The sequence below is a fragment of the Zonotrichia leucophrys genome, chromosome 10, assembly GCF_028769735.1.
Source record: "Zonotrichia leucophrys gambelii isolate GWCS_2022_RI chromosome 10, RI_Zleu_2.0, whole genome shotgun sequence".
Lineage (NCBI taxonomy): Eukaryota > Metazoa > Chordata > Aves > Passeriformes > Passerellidae > Zonotrichia > Zonotrichia leucophrys.
Window position 1 is genome coordinate 13,804,397 of NC_088180.1, and position 16,209 is coordinate 13,820,605.

The 16,209-nt window shown below is 40.6% G+C and overlaps 1 protein-coding gene across 3 annotated transcripts in view; it reads right to left on the reverse strand.

Annotated features, from left to right (window-relative positions):
• The window catches only part of AKAP13 (A-kinase anchoring protein 13), a 73,430-nt gene that overhangs the window by 34,949 nt on the left and 22,272 nt on the right, over positions 1-16,209 (reverse strand). For 2 of the 3 annotated variants that reach the window (XM_064722718.1, XM_064722717.1), the window contains exons 5-7: positions 8,450-8,627; positions 7,773-7,881; positions 3,514-3,639 (exon numbers count right to left, since the gene is read on the reverse strand). In XM_064722718.1, coding sequence (XP_064578788.1) covers positions 3,514-3,639; positions 7,773-7,881; positions 8,450-8,627 — 413 coding nt within the window. Of the gene's footprint in view, positions 1-3,513; positions 3,640-7,772; positions 7,882-8,449; positions 8,628-10,946; positions 11,010-14,326; positions 14,381-16,209 lie in introns of all 3 variants that reach the window. The other variant, XM_064722716.1, reaches the window with a different exon arrangement.

Here is a 16,209-nt window from a genome sequence, read left to right on the forward strand (position 1 = left end):
CAGGTTAGACTGCAACCTTAGCTCACTGATTGCAAAAAACATGGTTTGCATTTTGGGATGGTTCAAGAGGAAAGGGAAATGTTTTCCAGAAATGGGTGTTTAGAACAGAATTCATGTGCTCAGGATAAAGCTTATTCCCTGTATCTTTAGCTGCTCTCAAATTAGATGCAGTGGTGAAAGCCTGTTTAGTATTTTTATCACTCTTCAGCTATTAAGTAAAGACCATGCAACTGTTAAACTTGCTGGTAAATCAGGGTGGCTGAAACAGAACTGCCAGTTCAATGACAATAGGTATAAATGAGAATCATTCTGACACAATGCTTTTATTTATACTCCACTAGAAAGGATCCATTGTACAGCACATCCGGGTCTCATGTATGAAACTTCTCCTTGATAAAACTGCAGTTCATTTTCCCATCAAAATCCTGAGGCACTTCATAAAGAGTAAGGGAAACAAGGGAAGCCTTATTCTGTTTTCCATGAAACGTTACCAGCCTGGGGCTTCGTCACGAAACACTGCTTGAGGAAAGGCTCAATTTCAACACGAAGCTGAAGCCCTGCCAGAGGCACCAACTCTCTCTGCCCAAGAAACCTTCTTGCACAACGCATTTAGAGCAGATCTGGGAGCAGACAACATTTACCAGAACCATTGAAGAACACTGAAAAATCAGGATGAAATGATCCAGGACACAGGGCTCTCTCTGAAATAACTGGCCTTGCCAAGACTCAAAAAAACCTTCATACAAGCACTGTCTGCAGCCCTATCTGAAGCTCAAGAAGCAGCATGACTGTCACCTTACAAGGCTCCTGCATATATACTGCAAGAAAAACATTATTTTGGCTCAAATTCCCTTAATGCTAAGCGTGAATGCAAAAGAGCTACTTGCCATTAGAGGCCAAGATGGCCCTTTATCCAAAAGCAATAAGAGCATTAGGGAAAAACTGTGCATGCAATACTAGGCTTTAAATGCAGATTTTCTAACCACTGATCAAGTGCCAACAGAGTCTGAAACAGAAATATAATTTCTTCATATTGAGAAACTAAAATACAGGCATACCCTGTTACCTAAGCCCTGCTTGGAGAGCTGTGTTAATATTTCCCTTGCAAAATCTTTCACCTCATTAATGATTTATCCCAAATACACCAAAGTTAGTAAAACTGTAATATGTATGAAATGAAGTCTACTATTCCACTTCCAATAGTGATATTATATTTTTATAATATAAAACTATAATATAAAATCTAACTGCCTACTAGGATCACATAAGCAATTTACAGACTCCCAAATCCTTGGTTAAAGCTCCAGTAACTCTGGTTCCCATTTCACTTCTAGCTTGCTTTTAAACTGGGTTAGACGTCCTTACTCTTTCCTTTTTTTTTTTTAGAAGATTCATCAGTTTGACTGTATTTATTTAAGTATTTCCCAAATCTTTTTGTTTCTTTGCAGTTAATATCAGAAATGTGACCAAAACTGAATGAAGAGCTGCAATAATTTGATATTTGTGACTGCTTTTCACTAACTTGAGAAAAGACACTGCATGAGAACTACAGTTATGTATCATTTATCTTTTACTTCAATAGTTGTTTCAGCTTAAAAATGGGGGATTCTGGGTGCTGGCAGGCAAAATGGATCCAGTGAAGAATTAAGGTCTGTTTATGATTTCATGTTTTAGATTATAATATAACATCCCATGATCAACACTGCTGCAAGCTGTAAACCCCAGAAAAATAAGCATAGAAAAAGACACATCTTCTCACCTTCTGGTATGTTTCTGAAGAAGAACAGAGGAAGGAAAGCTTATTTTCATAACCTTTTTGTTCCCTGTCATGATCAGGAACAAAACTGAAATCTTACTTCAGAACTCACAAAAGAAGTAAGTTTTTGTTTCAAAAGCCAGAACTCCTATCTATGCCCAATGAACCTGGGCTAGCAGCCAAAATTTGCTGTATTTATCCGAACACCTTTTAAGGACCACCCACAAAAATTAATTCATATGGTAGCTGGACTTCAAATAATTAATCAAGATCCATTCTGTAGAAAGCAGTGACTGGACTATGATGTTGAAACCAGCTTGCAATGCCTTAATGCTGTCAATAATTAAACTTTTGTGGCTCAAGAAATCCAAAGGCTTCATAATAATTGTCCAGCCATCTGAAATCCATGTTGCAGTATCCTCAAATATGTAAAGAAAACAATATCATTGTTTGAGACAATATCTGACATAATCTTAAATGATCATTGTTAACAGGGGCACTGTTGAGGGAGAGAAGAAAAATACTGGCTGCTACAAATATCCTCTAAAACTGTCATACCCTAACATGAATATCAAGTATTAGATGCTTAAAAGAAAAAAAAAAATAACCCAAATGCTTAAAAACCAAAACTCACCAAACAAACAAAAAAACTCCACCAGAAAGTTTCCCTAAGGATATTTTTACTGTGGAGCATCACATGAATGCAGAGCTGTGTCTTGGCAGTTCACTTTGTGGGGACCATGAATTGTGGGTTTTGTTAAAAGCAGAAGAAAAGGACAGAGAAACAAGGAAGGAGCTTAAATATGGAAGTGATAATATCACACCTGGGCACAGGACTTTGCTGAAGGAAAGGACAAACCCACAGTGAAGACAGGAAAGGAAAGGAGGAGAATTCAGATATGTACAACGTGGATAGCGTGGAGATTGTTTTAAATTCAGGAAGCAATCAAAATCTATTGGACTGGAAAGCAATTTCCCCCATCCCAGTAAGGACACAAGGAATGTGTCTGGTTTATTTCAACAGTCTAATAAAACATGCTTAAGAAATAGGAAGCATTTTGAATAATCTTTGGTAAGCCTATTTTACAAAACAAGACAAGTCTAAATTACTTTAATTCAATCTTCTGCCTTAGTTGGGCTGCTTTTAGCAATGGAGTTTGCAGGAGGAAAAAAAAAAACTGCTGGGGAACTCTCACCTGTTTCCCACAGAACTATTCAGGATCTAGATATGAACATCTGAGGATTGAAGGTCTTTGACTTCAATTTGTGTTTTTTGCATAGTGGGGGAACTGTGAAGTTGCTTTGAAGATTTTCAGAATTTAATAAACAGGGCTTCTGTCCTCCTCTTTCACTGAGCAATGCACTCACTGTCACCTATGGAGGGCAAGGATGCACCTCTTCTGCTAACTCCATGCCCTGCAAAAAGCTCAAGGCAAATATTTTGGTTTTAGTAAAAAGGTAAAGATCATTTTGCTGCTCAGAGTGATAGGTGATGATATCTGCCACACGGATACAGACTAAAACTAACCAGGTAAGATGTGATGGTGCTGATGTAGAAGATTCTTTGGATAATAACCCTTTAAATTCTGCCATTAGTTAGTATTCAGATCCAGGACTAAGATAATGCTGTTAGACATCATGCTATGGAAAGGGAGTTCAATGTTTGCAAGGTGAAATTCCAGTGTCTGAAGCAGAAAACCAGATTTCCCTGTGTTTCCACCCATTATGGCTGCATTGCACAGAAAAGGATTACTTACTATCCAACTCCTCCTCCTCATCACTGGAAGAAGAGCCAATAGAAAAGAGAGTTTTAGACTTAGGAATGAGTGGAGAGATGCTGAAGGAGAAGGAGATTCGTCTCGATGGTCGAGTCCGGCCCTGGGCTGAGAAGTGGGTTAACAGCAGACATTAGAGCATGCTTGAAAATGCATTTAATAATAAAAAGGAGAGGAAAGCAGCCAAAGCAAACTAAAAGCAAAGCAAAGGAAAAGTCTGCAAAGCAGCTGACTTCAGAAAGGCACAAGAAACAACTGAGAATGTGAAAATTCTAGAGGGTGCAAGTTTCAGAGGGCACAGGTCTCACTGCACGCACAGCTCAAGGCTCCAGTCTCTCCCTATTTTTGCTGACTTTTTTTTATAGGATCTCTTAGTGAAGAACTATACGTAGTTATCTTTCCAAACAGAAAACCAACAACAAAATGAACCTCTGGACAAAGGGCATCAGCTTCCGTGAAAGAACTGCCATGGAGTCAAACTAGAACAACTCAAGGTATCTGTTTGAAGGTGCTTTGTGCAGTTAAATGATACAACAAAGCTACCAAATATTAGCAAGGACAATTTATCTGAAGTGTTGCCTTTATCTACCTGGGGAGGTTCTTGCCACTTCTATGTCTAAAAAATAAAAATCAACAATGTTGATAATGTTATGCCCTTCAAAATTTCCAGCATTAAAAAGAAGACACACTTCCTTTCTCTTCTTCCACAATAAAACAGAAAAAACAAGCATCTCTTCTGCCTTATTTTAAAATTTAGGAGTCTTTGTTTTAAAGAAACTGCCTAAACATGAGAAAAGCCCACTACATCCTCTTCTGCCCTTGCCTGGAAGATGCCTACCAAACATAGTGCCAAACTTAGCAATAAGTCTGTGATATCAAATATCCCACCATTTATTTTTAAGAGCAGCCCTTGCATAGCAGCAGCTTCTCAACAATTCTTTTTAGGTATTGGTCTCTGAAAAGACAATTAGGAGCCAGCTAGCCATTCTTCATTAAAACTGGATTCCCAAAGGCCCTATTTCTCAAACCTTCTCTTCATACAAGCACAGGTGAAAACCTCTGAGCTGCTAGCTGGACACCCACTGCTCACATGGTACATCTGTGTGTCCTCAGGAAAGGTGTCTGGGACAGGGCTGAGGAACCCCTGTCCCTGGGACAGGTGTGACAAGGGTCCTACTTAAGCACCTACATTAAACACAAGGGTCCTACTTAAGCACCTACATTAAACATCTTCAGCACAGGTATTCAGGTACTTTTAATTATCTAGTCCATGGACACATCAATTCACTTCCAGAACAGGGAAAACAGGCTAAAAACTTTATCAGTACTAACCTTCCAAGAGAAAGACAAAGCAATTATTTCTCTCTTTGAATAAAACATGGCCTTTCAGCCAGTACAAGGAGGGTTTTTTGCATGGCTGGTATCATACATCAAAACTGAATTCAGAATATAAAAACACTGTCCAAGGAATAGCCAGTGCTACAAAAGCAATGCAGAACAAATGCCCCATAACACTTCCTCCAGCCATTAGTCACAAATGCCAATTGTCTACAGGCAATTTGACTAAAATGGGCACAGTAAAGACATTTAAATGGAAAAATTATTAGGAAGACCCATGCATTAGTTTTGTTTAGACTGCCTTTTGAAGAAGTTGTTCTAGTGTTCCAGACCTGAAGAACACAATTAGGCAATATGACTTTTTCTTCTGTAGTCTACTGTCTATTTAGACTAAAAGTCAAGATGAACAATAATACTTTACTGTAAATTGAACCACCTTTGCCAGCACAGTTCAACTTCCATTTCAGTGGTTTTATTTATAGCAATTCCTGGCTTTATAACAGTGCTCCACACTGGAAATTTGCTATTCCAACCCTAAAAGCATTCTTCCGAGCACTCCAGCCAACAGCTCTTGTGACCTCCCTCTATAAAATGCTGAAGGATTAACATTGTGAATGGCCACATCAGCTCTTGGAACATCTGACACATCAGATGCAGTGTGGGCTAGGAACTTGGTCTTGGAAATTGCTCCTGCCTCAGCACATATGACAATAAACAGTAAAATAATAGAAAACCCTCCATATGTTTATTAATCTGGATTTAGTTTTTGAAGTTCTCGAGCACAGCATGTTGCTTTTTTCCCATTCAGAAACACACATTTGGAGGGATCACAGGGTCTTTTTTTTTTTTAAACACCTACCACAAAATTATGCAAGTGGAATAAAGAACTGAATTTGTCCTAGAATTCCCTTCCATACAATTCTTGCAAAACTCTCGAGTGTCCTGCTGGAAAAACATCAAACCCAGGTGACACAAGGGAGCTTATACACCAAGACCTCCTTGTAAGAGGCACCAAACTGTCCTATGGTCACAATTAAAACATCACTGTTCCTCTTTCAAAGCTATAAAATAAAAGCAGAATAATAGAATGGTTTGGGTTGGAAGGGACCTTAAAACTCATCCAGTTCCAGCCCTCTGCCATGGGCAGGAACATCTTCCACTAGAGCAGGTATCAAGCCTTATCCAACCTGGCCTTGAACACTTCAGGGATGGTGCAGCCACAACTTCTCTGGATGATTTACTGAAGTTTCTGTAGTCAGGAAGGTGTCAGGATTGGGAAAAAAATCCGTGAGCTAAATTTTCCACGTTATTCCTTTTGGATGCTTGCATCAACCCCTCAAATGTTCTGATTTTTTAAAACCACCTTCCTATAAAAATGTCACAAATTAATGGCTGAGCAAATAAAGCTCAGAGGAATGTTAGTCATGTTTTCATTGAGTGTCCCAAACCCACAGACATCTGCCTCAAAGCACAAGACTAACCCTGCTGCTTTGCCCACAGCCCCTCTGGAGAGGTTACCACATGTTCTCGTTTCCTTCTCTCTCCAGGGACCAGGGTGGCCACGCTGGCTCTAGGAGGAGATGGGATAATCAAGCCTCCATGGCATTTTTAACACCAGGTCACAGGACATTTTAACAGCCTTGGCCATCCAGGCTTCCTCAGCTACCAACAGCTCATTTCTGGGGAGCCAGCCAAATTTTTTGGTGTTTGGTCAGAGGCTGGTTGCCTCTAAAGAGAAACTGGTTGCCTCAAAAAACAACAATGAGGACCTTCAGTCCAAGGAGGGAAGAGGCAGTGCCACCACAGAGGGCAGGATCTGGTCTCTCCACAGGACAGAGCTGCCCTGGTTTGGTTACTGCTGCTGGGGGACACATCTGTCAGGCCACATCCTTATTAATCATGGAATTATCATGGTGAAGAATTTAAAACCATTTCCAACAAAGCACAATCCCTGTGAGCTTCCTCCAGCAAGAATCCTCCAGATTCTTATTAATCATGGAATTATCATGCTGAAGAATTTAAAACCATTTCCGACAAAGCACAATCCCTGTGAGCTTCCTCCTCTCCTCCATGAATAAAACACTTTTCTTAAAGCACCTTGTTGTCCTTTGCAAGAGAGAATCACATTACTGAAGAAGAAAGATCAGACACCATCACTAATTGACACAAGCTAAAATGTCAATAGGGTTTCTGGCTGGCAATTAATAAAATGAAAACATGTGTAATACATCCAAAGCACATCCAGCTGCAGCCTTCTGAATGACTTTTTCAGCTGAAAGAATCAATTCAGCTAAGTTGCAAAATTAAGTGCTTGTTATCGCTTCAATTAAGCTAAACTGGAAAATTTTATAGAATCATCTTTCATTATTTTCTCCAGGAATGAGATTCAATAAATTACACCCAACTGCTCCAAAATATTTAACTCAGAATGAATAGCAACAAACTCCTCCAAAGAGATCAAGACATGGATTCTCAAATTCCCATGTATCAGCTTTAAAAAAAATCTAGATGCAGGGAAGAAAGATCTCAAGTAGAATTTACCTGATATCAAAGGAAGAAACTCTGAAAGGTGAAAGGATGCAAAATGAGATCCTTTTTTTTTTTTTAGTTAACAAACTCAATAAATCATAGTTTTCATACCAGTAGTCTAATTTAGAAAGAAAAAAACAACCCACACAAAGGAAACCTAACAGAAAGAAAATAGCAAGGATACACTGGGAAGAACAAAACTAAACTGAATGAATTCTGCCTATCCACCCACAATTCCATGCAGCAGTGAAACATTTACTTCATGTAATAAAGGAAGCAGGAGCGGGCAGGAGCACATTTTGCCTTGGGAAGAAAGCAAGATATACTCAATTATACAGATGACAAAGTGGATAAGGGAAAACTGGATTACTCACTGTCGAGCACTGGTTTGCTAATTGACATTAGAGACATGGATTTGGTCAGTGGAGATGAAGCAGCAGAAGTGCAGAAGTTAAATCCTTGTGGCTGTGATGTCTGATGCACCTGCAGAACAGGACAGAACCACGCTGAGTATGTCAGGAATGACAGAACCATCCCAGCTTCAGAGCCCAGTTCGGGGCTCATGTTTACTGCAACTCTCACTCTGAAACAGTGAAACAGTACTCAGGTGAAATGCAACATTTTGTTTTGCCTCTTAAGTGTCAGACAACTAATTATGCAACCCAGAGACTATGTGTGCTTGATTTTCTTGCAAGGCATTAAAAATCAGATATTGTTAAAACTCTCTCATGGCCATGGAAATTGTTGTTGTGACTCCAATTCTTCAGCAAAAGTAGGCTGTGGCTCAATATGACAAAAAAAAAATCTGATGCTTAGCACTTTGTTCCCCCAAAATGCCATTCCTCTAAGCAAGAGAAGACACAAGTGTTGTGTTGCTGCCATGAAGCAGAAAATTTAAAATAGCTGGAGGTTCCTCCATGTTAAAGATGAAAGATTTTTAACATTATGTATATGTACATGTAAAGTGGAAGCCTTTGCAAGACTGTCACTTGGGAAAATGACTTCCAAAATGTTGATGCAGCATTTCCCAACAGCAGCTGGACAGTTTTACCTGGTGGTTGTAGTCTCTGATTTCTCCTTGCTCGAGCTCCTCAGTGAGCAGGACCAGGGACTGATTGCTGGCAAGGGGACTCCTCCTGAGGTCTTTGGAGCTCAGGGAAGAAGCCTCCAGGTTTGCAGAGGGCTTCTTGTTCTCCCCAGAGTCCCCAGTAAGGCCTTCTAGGCTGTAACTAAAGAGAAAGCACAGAGGTCAGGTGCTGCCAAACTCTCAGGGACCAGTGTCTGTGAGCGCAGAGCACCTGCAAACATAAAACACAGAGCAGGCACTGAAGTGTGCAGGCAAAGGCAGGTGTTACTCCTCAGCATGTTCTTTTTTCTTCAGAGCAAATAGCAACACCTTTGTGCTGCTAATGAGACATAAAGGTTTGTTCATTGCTTGAACAACCACTGAAACTCCCGGTCAATTGCCTTTCCTACTGTTTTTTTTTATTCTTTTTGAGTGGTGCACAGGAAAATCCAGAAACACCGCTTCTAAAGATTTTGGCATTTCCACATATTCTCTTTGATAGGTTTTTATTAGGCTCTCCCTTGGAATAAAGCCACCCAAATCAAATTACCAGGTGCTGCCTGTCCTGGACCAATACCACTCCCCACAGCCACACCAGCTGCTGTAACACTCATCTCTGCAGCCACATCCTCTGAATCTATTTTAAATCCTGACACTGCACAGTTTTGGCACTGATAACGTCATTTATTCTGCCAAAGGTGGCTTCTCTTTTACCCATGCTGTGGTTTTGTTTCTAAGTTCAATAAATGTTGTTTCCATCACCCAATCAATTTTATTTTATCATCTATTGAGGGAGCTAGGTCTTGCTCAGCAGAGCTGGCAATAACTCAAAGCTAAATGAATTACTAAACTTTTGCTTGAAGAACTGTTAGAAATAAAACATCTGGCCAAACTCTGTAGAGACAGATGCTGATAGACAAGTGACACTCTCTTCTCACCTATACAAAACACATCCTGTCTCACATGGGACTATTTAATCTGATAAATCTTGCTCTAATATTCTGCTTCTGACTCTTTTGCTCCTCGTGCCCAAACAAATCCTCTGAAATGCCAGTGTGGGTTCACTGGGTGAAGCTTTGCAGATTCCCCTCCCAGGACAGCACCACAGATCCATGGCCAATGCTTGATTTGATACTCACTAAGTGCCAGCCCTACCCTGGATTTATAACCCAACCTGAGGCTAATCATGACGTCTGTGGTGAACAAGCTGACATGGAACACATGAAAAAGAAAACATACTACAGGCTGTACAGATGATTTAAACAACCAAAGGAGCTTTAAATTCAGGTAGACTTGCATAGCAGTGATTAATGTTCTGCAGTCCCTTAGAAGCATTACAAGGCTCATAAATATGCACCTTGAAAGCAAAAACTGCAATAAATCATGAATAAGAAGATTTAGTAATTTAAAAAACCTTTTTCCATGGTAATTAATGAGAAAAAAAAGAGTGGCTGAAGCATTTATAATTTAATCTGCTTTAGCAAGATTGTGACTCATCAATGTGTATCAACAGCAGGCATTTAAAAGTTTATTCTAAAACACCTGTAGGTAGAAATCAGTCGAATTTCTACTAATTATTTATGATGGAAGAATATCTCTTTTTTACATTCCAAGGTGGCAATAATGATGCTACACAGTAGAGAAAAAAAAAAATCATGTACTTGTGACAAAACTAGCTAAAACCTGCAAATGTTAGCCCATAAAATAGTTATCAGTGATACTGGTCTGTAATTTGCTGATTGGCATATATACACCAAACATAACTAACTGTCCGTGAAGGGCAGGTTTCCTTCTCAATATCTACTCTTCAGAAAAAAAAGAGTTTTAATAGCTCTACCCACAACCAGCAAAAACTGCTAGAGAAAAGCTATAAAGCCATAAAATCTGGGGGACTGGCTTCCAAACAATATTGGGTAAAGAAGTCACCTGCAAACACCAATAGCAGTGCTGGGACTTTCTACAGAAGATGCAAACTTTAAGAGTCTGGGAAATTTTCATTTGTGGTGATCAGATTGGTTTTTTCAGGGAAGGTTTTACACAATTAGTCTCCTTGAAGAAAAGCCTAGATCTTTCAATTTACAGAGAGCAAGTCTGTGTGAACTTAAACCCTTTATGAGACTGATCTGGTAACAGAGAAGTGCTGAATCATATTTAATCTTGCTTTGATTCTTTGCTGCTGTCACAATTATCATTCTGATCACTGCTGCGGAAAGAAACCACGGCTCGAAGCCATCACAGAACAGAGCAGCCCAACCCAACAGTGCAGCCTCTTCACTGCCAGAGGCCAGGGGAAAAGCAGCCACCACCTCCACCTGCAGCCCAGCCCTGAGGCTCCACTCCCACGAGTAATTGCTGAAAAAGCAGACCAAGCAAACAAACATGTGCACGCTTCAGCCAGAGCAGCAGTGCAGGATGCACGAGAAGCTGACGACAGGGGTGTTTGCAGAGCTCCTGTGCTGCTGCATGTTTATTCATACCATACCTTCTACAAGTAAAGTCAGGACCCATGGCAAGGTACTGTACGCCTGAGGGACACCAGCTCAAACTAGGAACAGCAAAAGAGGCAAAGAAAGGAAAAGGGCAGTGATTATCGGATTGTTATGGAACATGGGGACTGCTAAAAGACTCTCACTCTCACATACCTTAAAAAAAACCCCAGCAAACTCAGAAATAATGCAGTAGCACATGTCTGGTTGAACAAACACACCACAGTGCCCCAAATGCCCGAGGTTACCACTGAACAGGGAGCAGGACAGCTCACACTTCCCCCAAACTGACCCCATCAGTGAGTATACAATGTACCGGGGAAAGTACTCCTTGTGGAGAGGGAGGTTTTTGGGAAAAACAAGGCTAAAACATACCAAAGCCAATTTGCAAGTAATCACACACAACCATTGTGTTAGTAATTATTAGTATTTTCCTGGGAGCTCGCATTCTCAAATCAGAAAAATAATCCCTTACAGATATTTCACGGTGTAAGTCCCCTCCATAGAAATATTAATAACCTCAGGCTAGGCTTGGAAAAATAAGGAGAAAGACACATTCTTAAATGCTGCACAGTCTTTCACAGTCAGTGAAAGAGGCTGGAAGAAAAAAACAGGCTAATCTTACTATTAACTTGGGATTAAATCAAGAGTGCTACTAACTAAAAAACCTTTCAGCTCCCATTCCCCAAAAGAGTCTCAAAGTTGCATCACGAAAGACATAAGAAATGCAAATGCAGAATGTAAATATTTTGGTTGTTATTCTAGACTGCTTTTGTTATTTTTTGTCTGTTAGCTCATGGCCCCATTGTAGGTTTTGCAGAAACAGAGAAATCCATCTTCTTGTCAGCTATGACATTAATATGATCTCTAAATCCTGAAAATGCTGCTCAGGAAGCATTCATTGTCTGAAGGGAATTTTGCATAAGCACAAGCCCTGCTCCCAGGTCCTGGTTTGAGATCCATGCAAGGAGGGGACATGGCCAGAACATGCTTTGCTCCATGACAGGAGCCTGTGAAAAGGGCAGAACAAATTTAAGCCTTCCTGGACAAGAAACTGTGAGTGCCAGAAGCCTCTGAGGGCACAGACGAAGATTTGAACCCACTGAATGCATCATGTCATGCCATCTCATGTTGTTTCCACACACGCTGCAACACTGGAAACATTCTGGAAGGGTTTGACAATTGGAAACATTCTGGATGGGTGTTCAGTGGCAGAATTCAGATAATTGCTGCCTGTTTTATAAAGGATATTAACTGGGTGAGGACACACCGAAAAGGTGTGCTTCAGCTGGAGCTCTCAGCACAGTACTATAAACATTCTTCATGAAAACATTCCTTCCCATAACATGCCAGTATTTCCAAGTACTTCATCATCTTCACCCACTTCAACCAAAATGGCAGATGTTTAAGTATTGGTGGGGCGTGGAATACTTGTGTAAAATCATAGAGGAATCAAGTCCAGGCTACAGGAAACCCACCTCCAGCAATCACACACAGTCTGCACTCTCAGGCCTGGGTTCAGCCTCCCAGAGGGTCACTCAGACAGAGAAAGCATCCCAAGGAAGGTGTCACACATGATTCCCCAGGCCATCTGCTTGTGGCCACAAGAGCACCGAGCTTGGGGGACCCTTTGAGATATCCTGATATCCCCTTGCTTTTCAAAGACACTCAATTTTTTGTGGTCCCTTTTCAACTGAAGGAAAGAAGATTCTCTTCATTAATCATGCAATGTTTGCACTACACTTTAAAAGATGCCTCTGTTCCTGACCACTGCCATATTATGGAGATGAACCCAAACACTAAAACTGCAGGGGAGGGAAGAAGAGGAGCCCCTACATATGTAGGAGGAAGCTTGGAAGTGTTGAGATCTCAGAGAAGGAAGGGGATCTGTTGGCAAAAGCTGTGGAAAGCACTCTTGCAGAACAACCACAGTACTGCGGGGGAGCCACCCACAGCCTGTTGGCAACACCCTAAAATCCTAAAAAGATCAGTGCACAGCATACAAAACTCCTTTACAGAAGACAGCTTGGGGAGGAAAAGGAGGAGTATTTATCTACATCAGCCTTGTAGGAGAGCTTGAACAGCTGGAATCAGTTTCAGGCTCCTGCTCCACAAGTGGGGTTAGAGAGGATGATTCCAACATGGTTTAGAGACCAAAAAAAGTGAGAAAGTGTTTATGAAAGGATTATCACACATTTCAGATATGACTAGGTATTCTAGATGTTTTCTTTATTCTACATGTAAGCTCAGTGTTTCAGATATTTTGACTCTAAATAATAACACAGCTCCTACAGAGGAGCCTTAATAGAACACTGATAAAAATAGGACCATTTGCATGAGCTGAGAAGTCAAGCACTGCACTGCTTCCTGCAGTGGTGCAAATGAAGAGGCTTCTTAGAAGTAAAAAAGCATGTTCTTCCTTGTGCCTTTTTTAAAAAAAATTCTTTTCTAAGAATGTTCTTTTGAACTGTACAGTTCTGCTGGGTTTCATTGATGCTGATGCATGGTGAGGCACGGTGATTTTTTTGGTCATAACACCATTCTTTTCACAAGTGGGGATGTAGTAGCTTGTGTACACACACAGCATCCCATCCATATTTCAGCTGAAGTGAAATCCCAAGCTAACCTGGCACAGGAGGGGAAGTATCAGGCTATGGCAGGTGAGACAAGCTTGAACCACTGAAGGACAGAAGTTCAACTTTTTTCTTTAGCCTAAAATGTCTATGTGTGGACAGTCCACACCTGCTGTGTCAAAAATTAAGTATTCTTTTTTATATACTAATAGTCAATGCAAAGCTAACATGAGTGGAATTGCATATCCATGGGATGGATGAAAAACTGAAAGTTTTTTAGAGAGGGAAAACACATGGAAGCAAAAGAAAAACACACCTTATTTTCTATTTTTTAGTAAGATGGTTATAAAAACCATCAAAAGAGCAAAATTAAAGCCATTTAATTGAACCAGCTGCAGATCTGCAGTGTTCCCCAAGTCTGAGATTGTGTCTGACCCATCCCTTCTCCCAGCTGCCCCTCCTGCAAGTCTTGCCAGGAGTCTCTGATGTGCTTTAAATCCAAATCACACACGTGCTCCCAGGTAAACCACTGTCTTAACCAGCTCCAAATCTTACACATGGCAAAGGCCAACAAAATCATATCTGAGATTTCTCTTCATTATTAACATAATGTCCTGGAGAAAACAGCTCAAGCATGGGCTCTGTGGGGCCCATGGGTCAGACTGGAGAGAGAAAACAGCCAGGTGGGATGCACAGCTCCAATGCCAACACTTCCAGAGGTACTACAGGTTTACTAACATGAGAAGATGGAGTTAGTAGACATTCAAACACAAAACAGTTAGTCACATTAGTTGGCTTTGTACCTTCTCCTATGAATGGGAGGCTTCTTTATACCATCCCCCAGAATTCGCATTGAACTGAAAATGAATCATGGAGAATGGTCAGCAGCTTGAATGAAAAAAAAAAAACTTAACAAATGGCAGCTAAAGGAATAATATCCTCAACACACAGACAGAGGGAATGGACATACAGGGAAAACACAAAATGGAATATGAAAGGAAGTAATGAGTCTCTCTTCTACAAATAAATTGGGACTTTGGTTGGTTTTATTTTGTACAGAAAGAAGGCTGCACAGGTATTGACCATGTTGCAACTTTGCTGCTGCCAAAGTCAGGTCAGTTTAAAGTTTAGATAAGGCCAAACACTTTGACAGAAGCTGTTAGCAATAGTGATTAACAGCAGCTCCAGTTCTGCAGTGCTTAATCCATCAGTGAAACATGAGGGTGTTTCTCTGCCCAGCCTGGACATTTAACACACACTGCAGCTTTGTTGAAAGACAGGCATTTCAAATCTGCTATGAATGTCAGGAATTAACTGAAGGATGAACATCCTTTTGTGCAGCCTTGTTGGTTTTCTTTGTATTTTTAATAGCAAAATGCAGACATGAGGATTATCTGTGAAGTGCATTTGAGGAGAGATGGGAAGCGAAGGGGAACTGAGCATCTTTCCACATTTTTGGGGTTTTTTTCATTATCTTTTCTGTGAACAAACTTTTACACTCATCCCTTTTACAAACAGAAAACACATTACAGTGGGAAAATATCACATTTTACAAAAAGTTGATTTTTTTTTCTGTAGGCTTTTTGGGTCCTCTATCTAAACTTGACTTAGCTATCTTTGTCATCCAAGTCTGGACTATTTTTGCTGTGGACAGGGGCTGCAAATCATTGCTGGGGCAGGAAGCACCTCTGAGAGCTCAGCTGATGGTGCACTCTGTCACCCCATTCCTTCTCCTGGCTGCACAGCCCAGCTCTGATCCCTGGGTTGGTTCTGGTGGCAATTACACTTTATTTGGTTATTTTTCTCCTCATTTAGTGAGGGCAAGCTGCTCGCCTACAGAGCAGAGAAGTGCCATGGGTGCCCAGAGGAGGGGAGGGAGCACAAAGGGTGGTGGGAGCAGCACAGAGCCTGCCCATCAGCAGGACAAACCTCAGCCAAGGCTTGTGCTCAGTGCTACACCACTTCAAAGGTTTGCAAAAGTCAAGTTGCAATAAGGAAGGACTTTTCCCCTTCTACTGGAAAAGCATCTACTGCATGTGAAATAAATGAATAAGCAAACACTCCAAATTTAACTGATTTGAGTGAAAGTCACTTGTTAGCACTTCCCTTCCTCAGTATTTGTTGTTTCTCACTAAGCAACGAGAGAGTCTCAACATCACAACAGCCACATATGAAAAGAACAAAGAAAAGAACAAAACAACACAGCAAATAATCCAAATTCCTTTCTAAGAGAAGCATAAAAACAAACATGAATCTAATCAGCTCCACAGACCCACCCAGCTTTTCTTTTTTAATTACCCTACATGACAGCTATCCTTATGTAGCTGCAGCTGAATGTAAGAACATATGAGAAGAATTACTGTTCCTTTAACTCAGATTTTCTTACACTTGCAGTGAATGTATTTTCCCATATCAGAAACAGCCTCCAAAGTGGGATGCAGGAGAATTTAACCCCATCTGTTCAGTGTTAGCAGTGATTGCCAGCTATGCAGTTTATTACCTTCAGAAATCCTTATGCATCAGGCCCCACACTTAAAAATAAATCTCCCCAAATGAGTTTATGAGCTTATGGAATCATTCTGTCATAAACATGCAGGTATGCTGACTCTTTTGTTGCTTTTCAAAATTGATGGGGATTTCTTAACTTATTTAAATACTACCTGGGGACCAGGAATGAAGCCCAAAA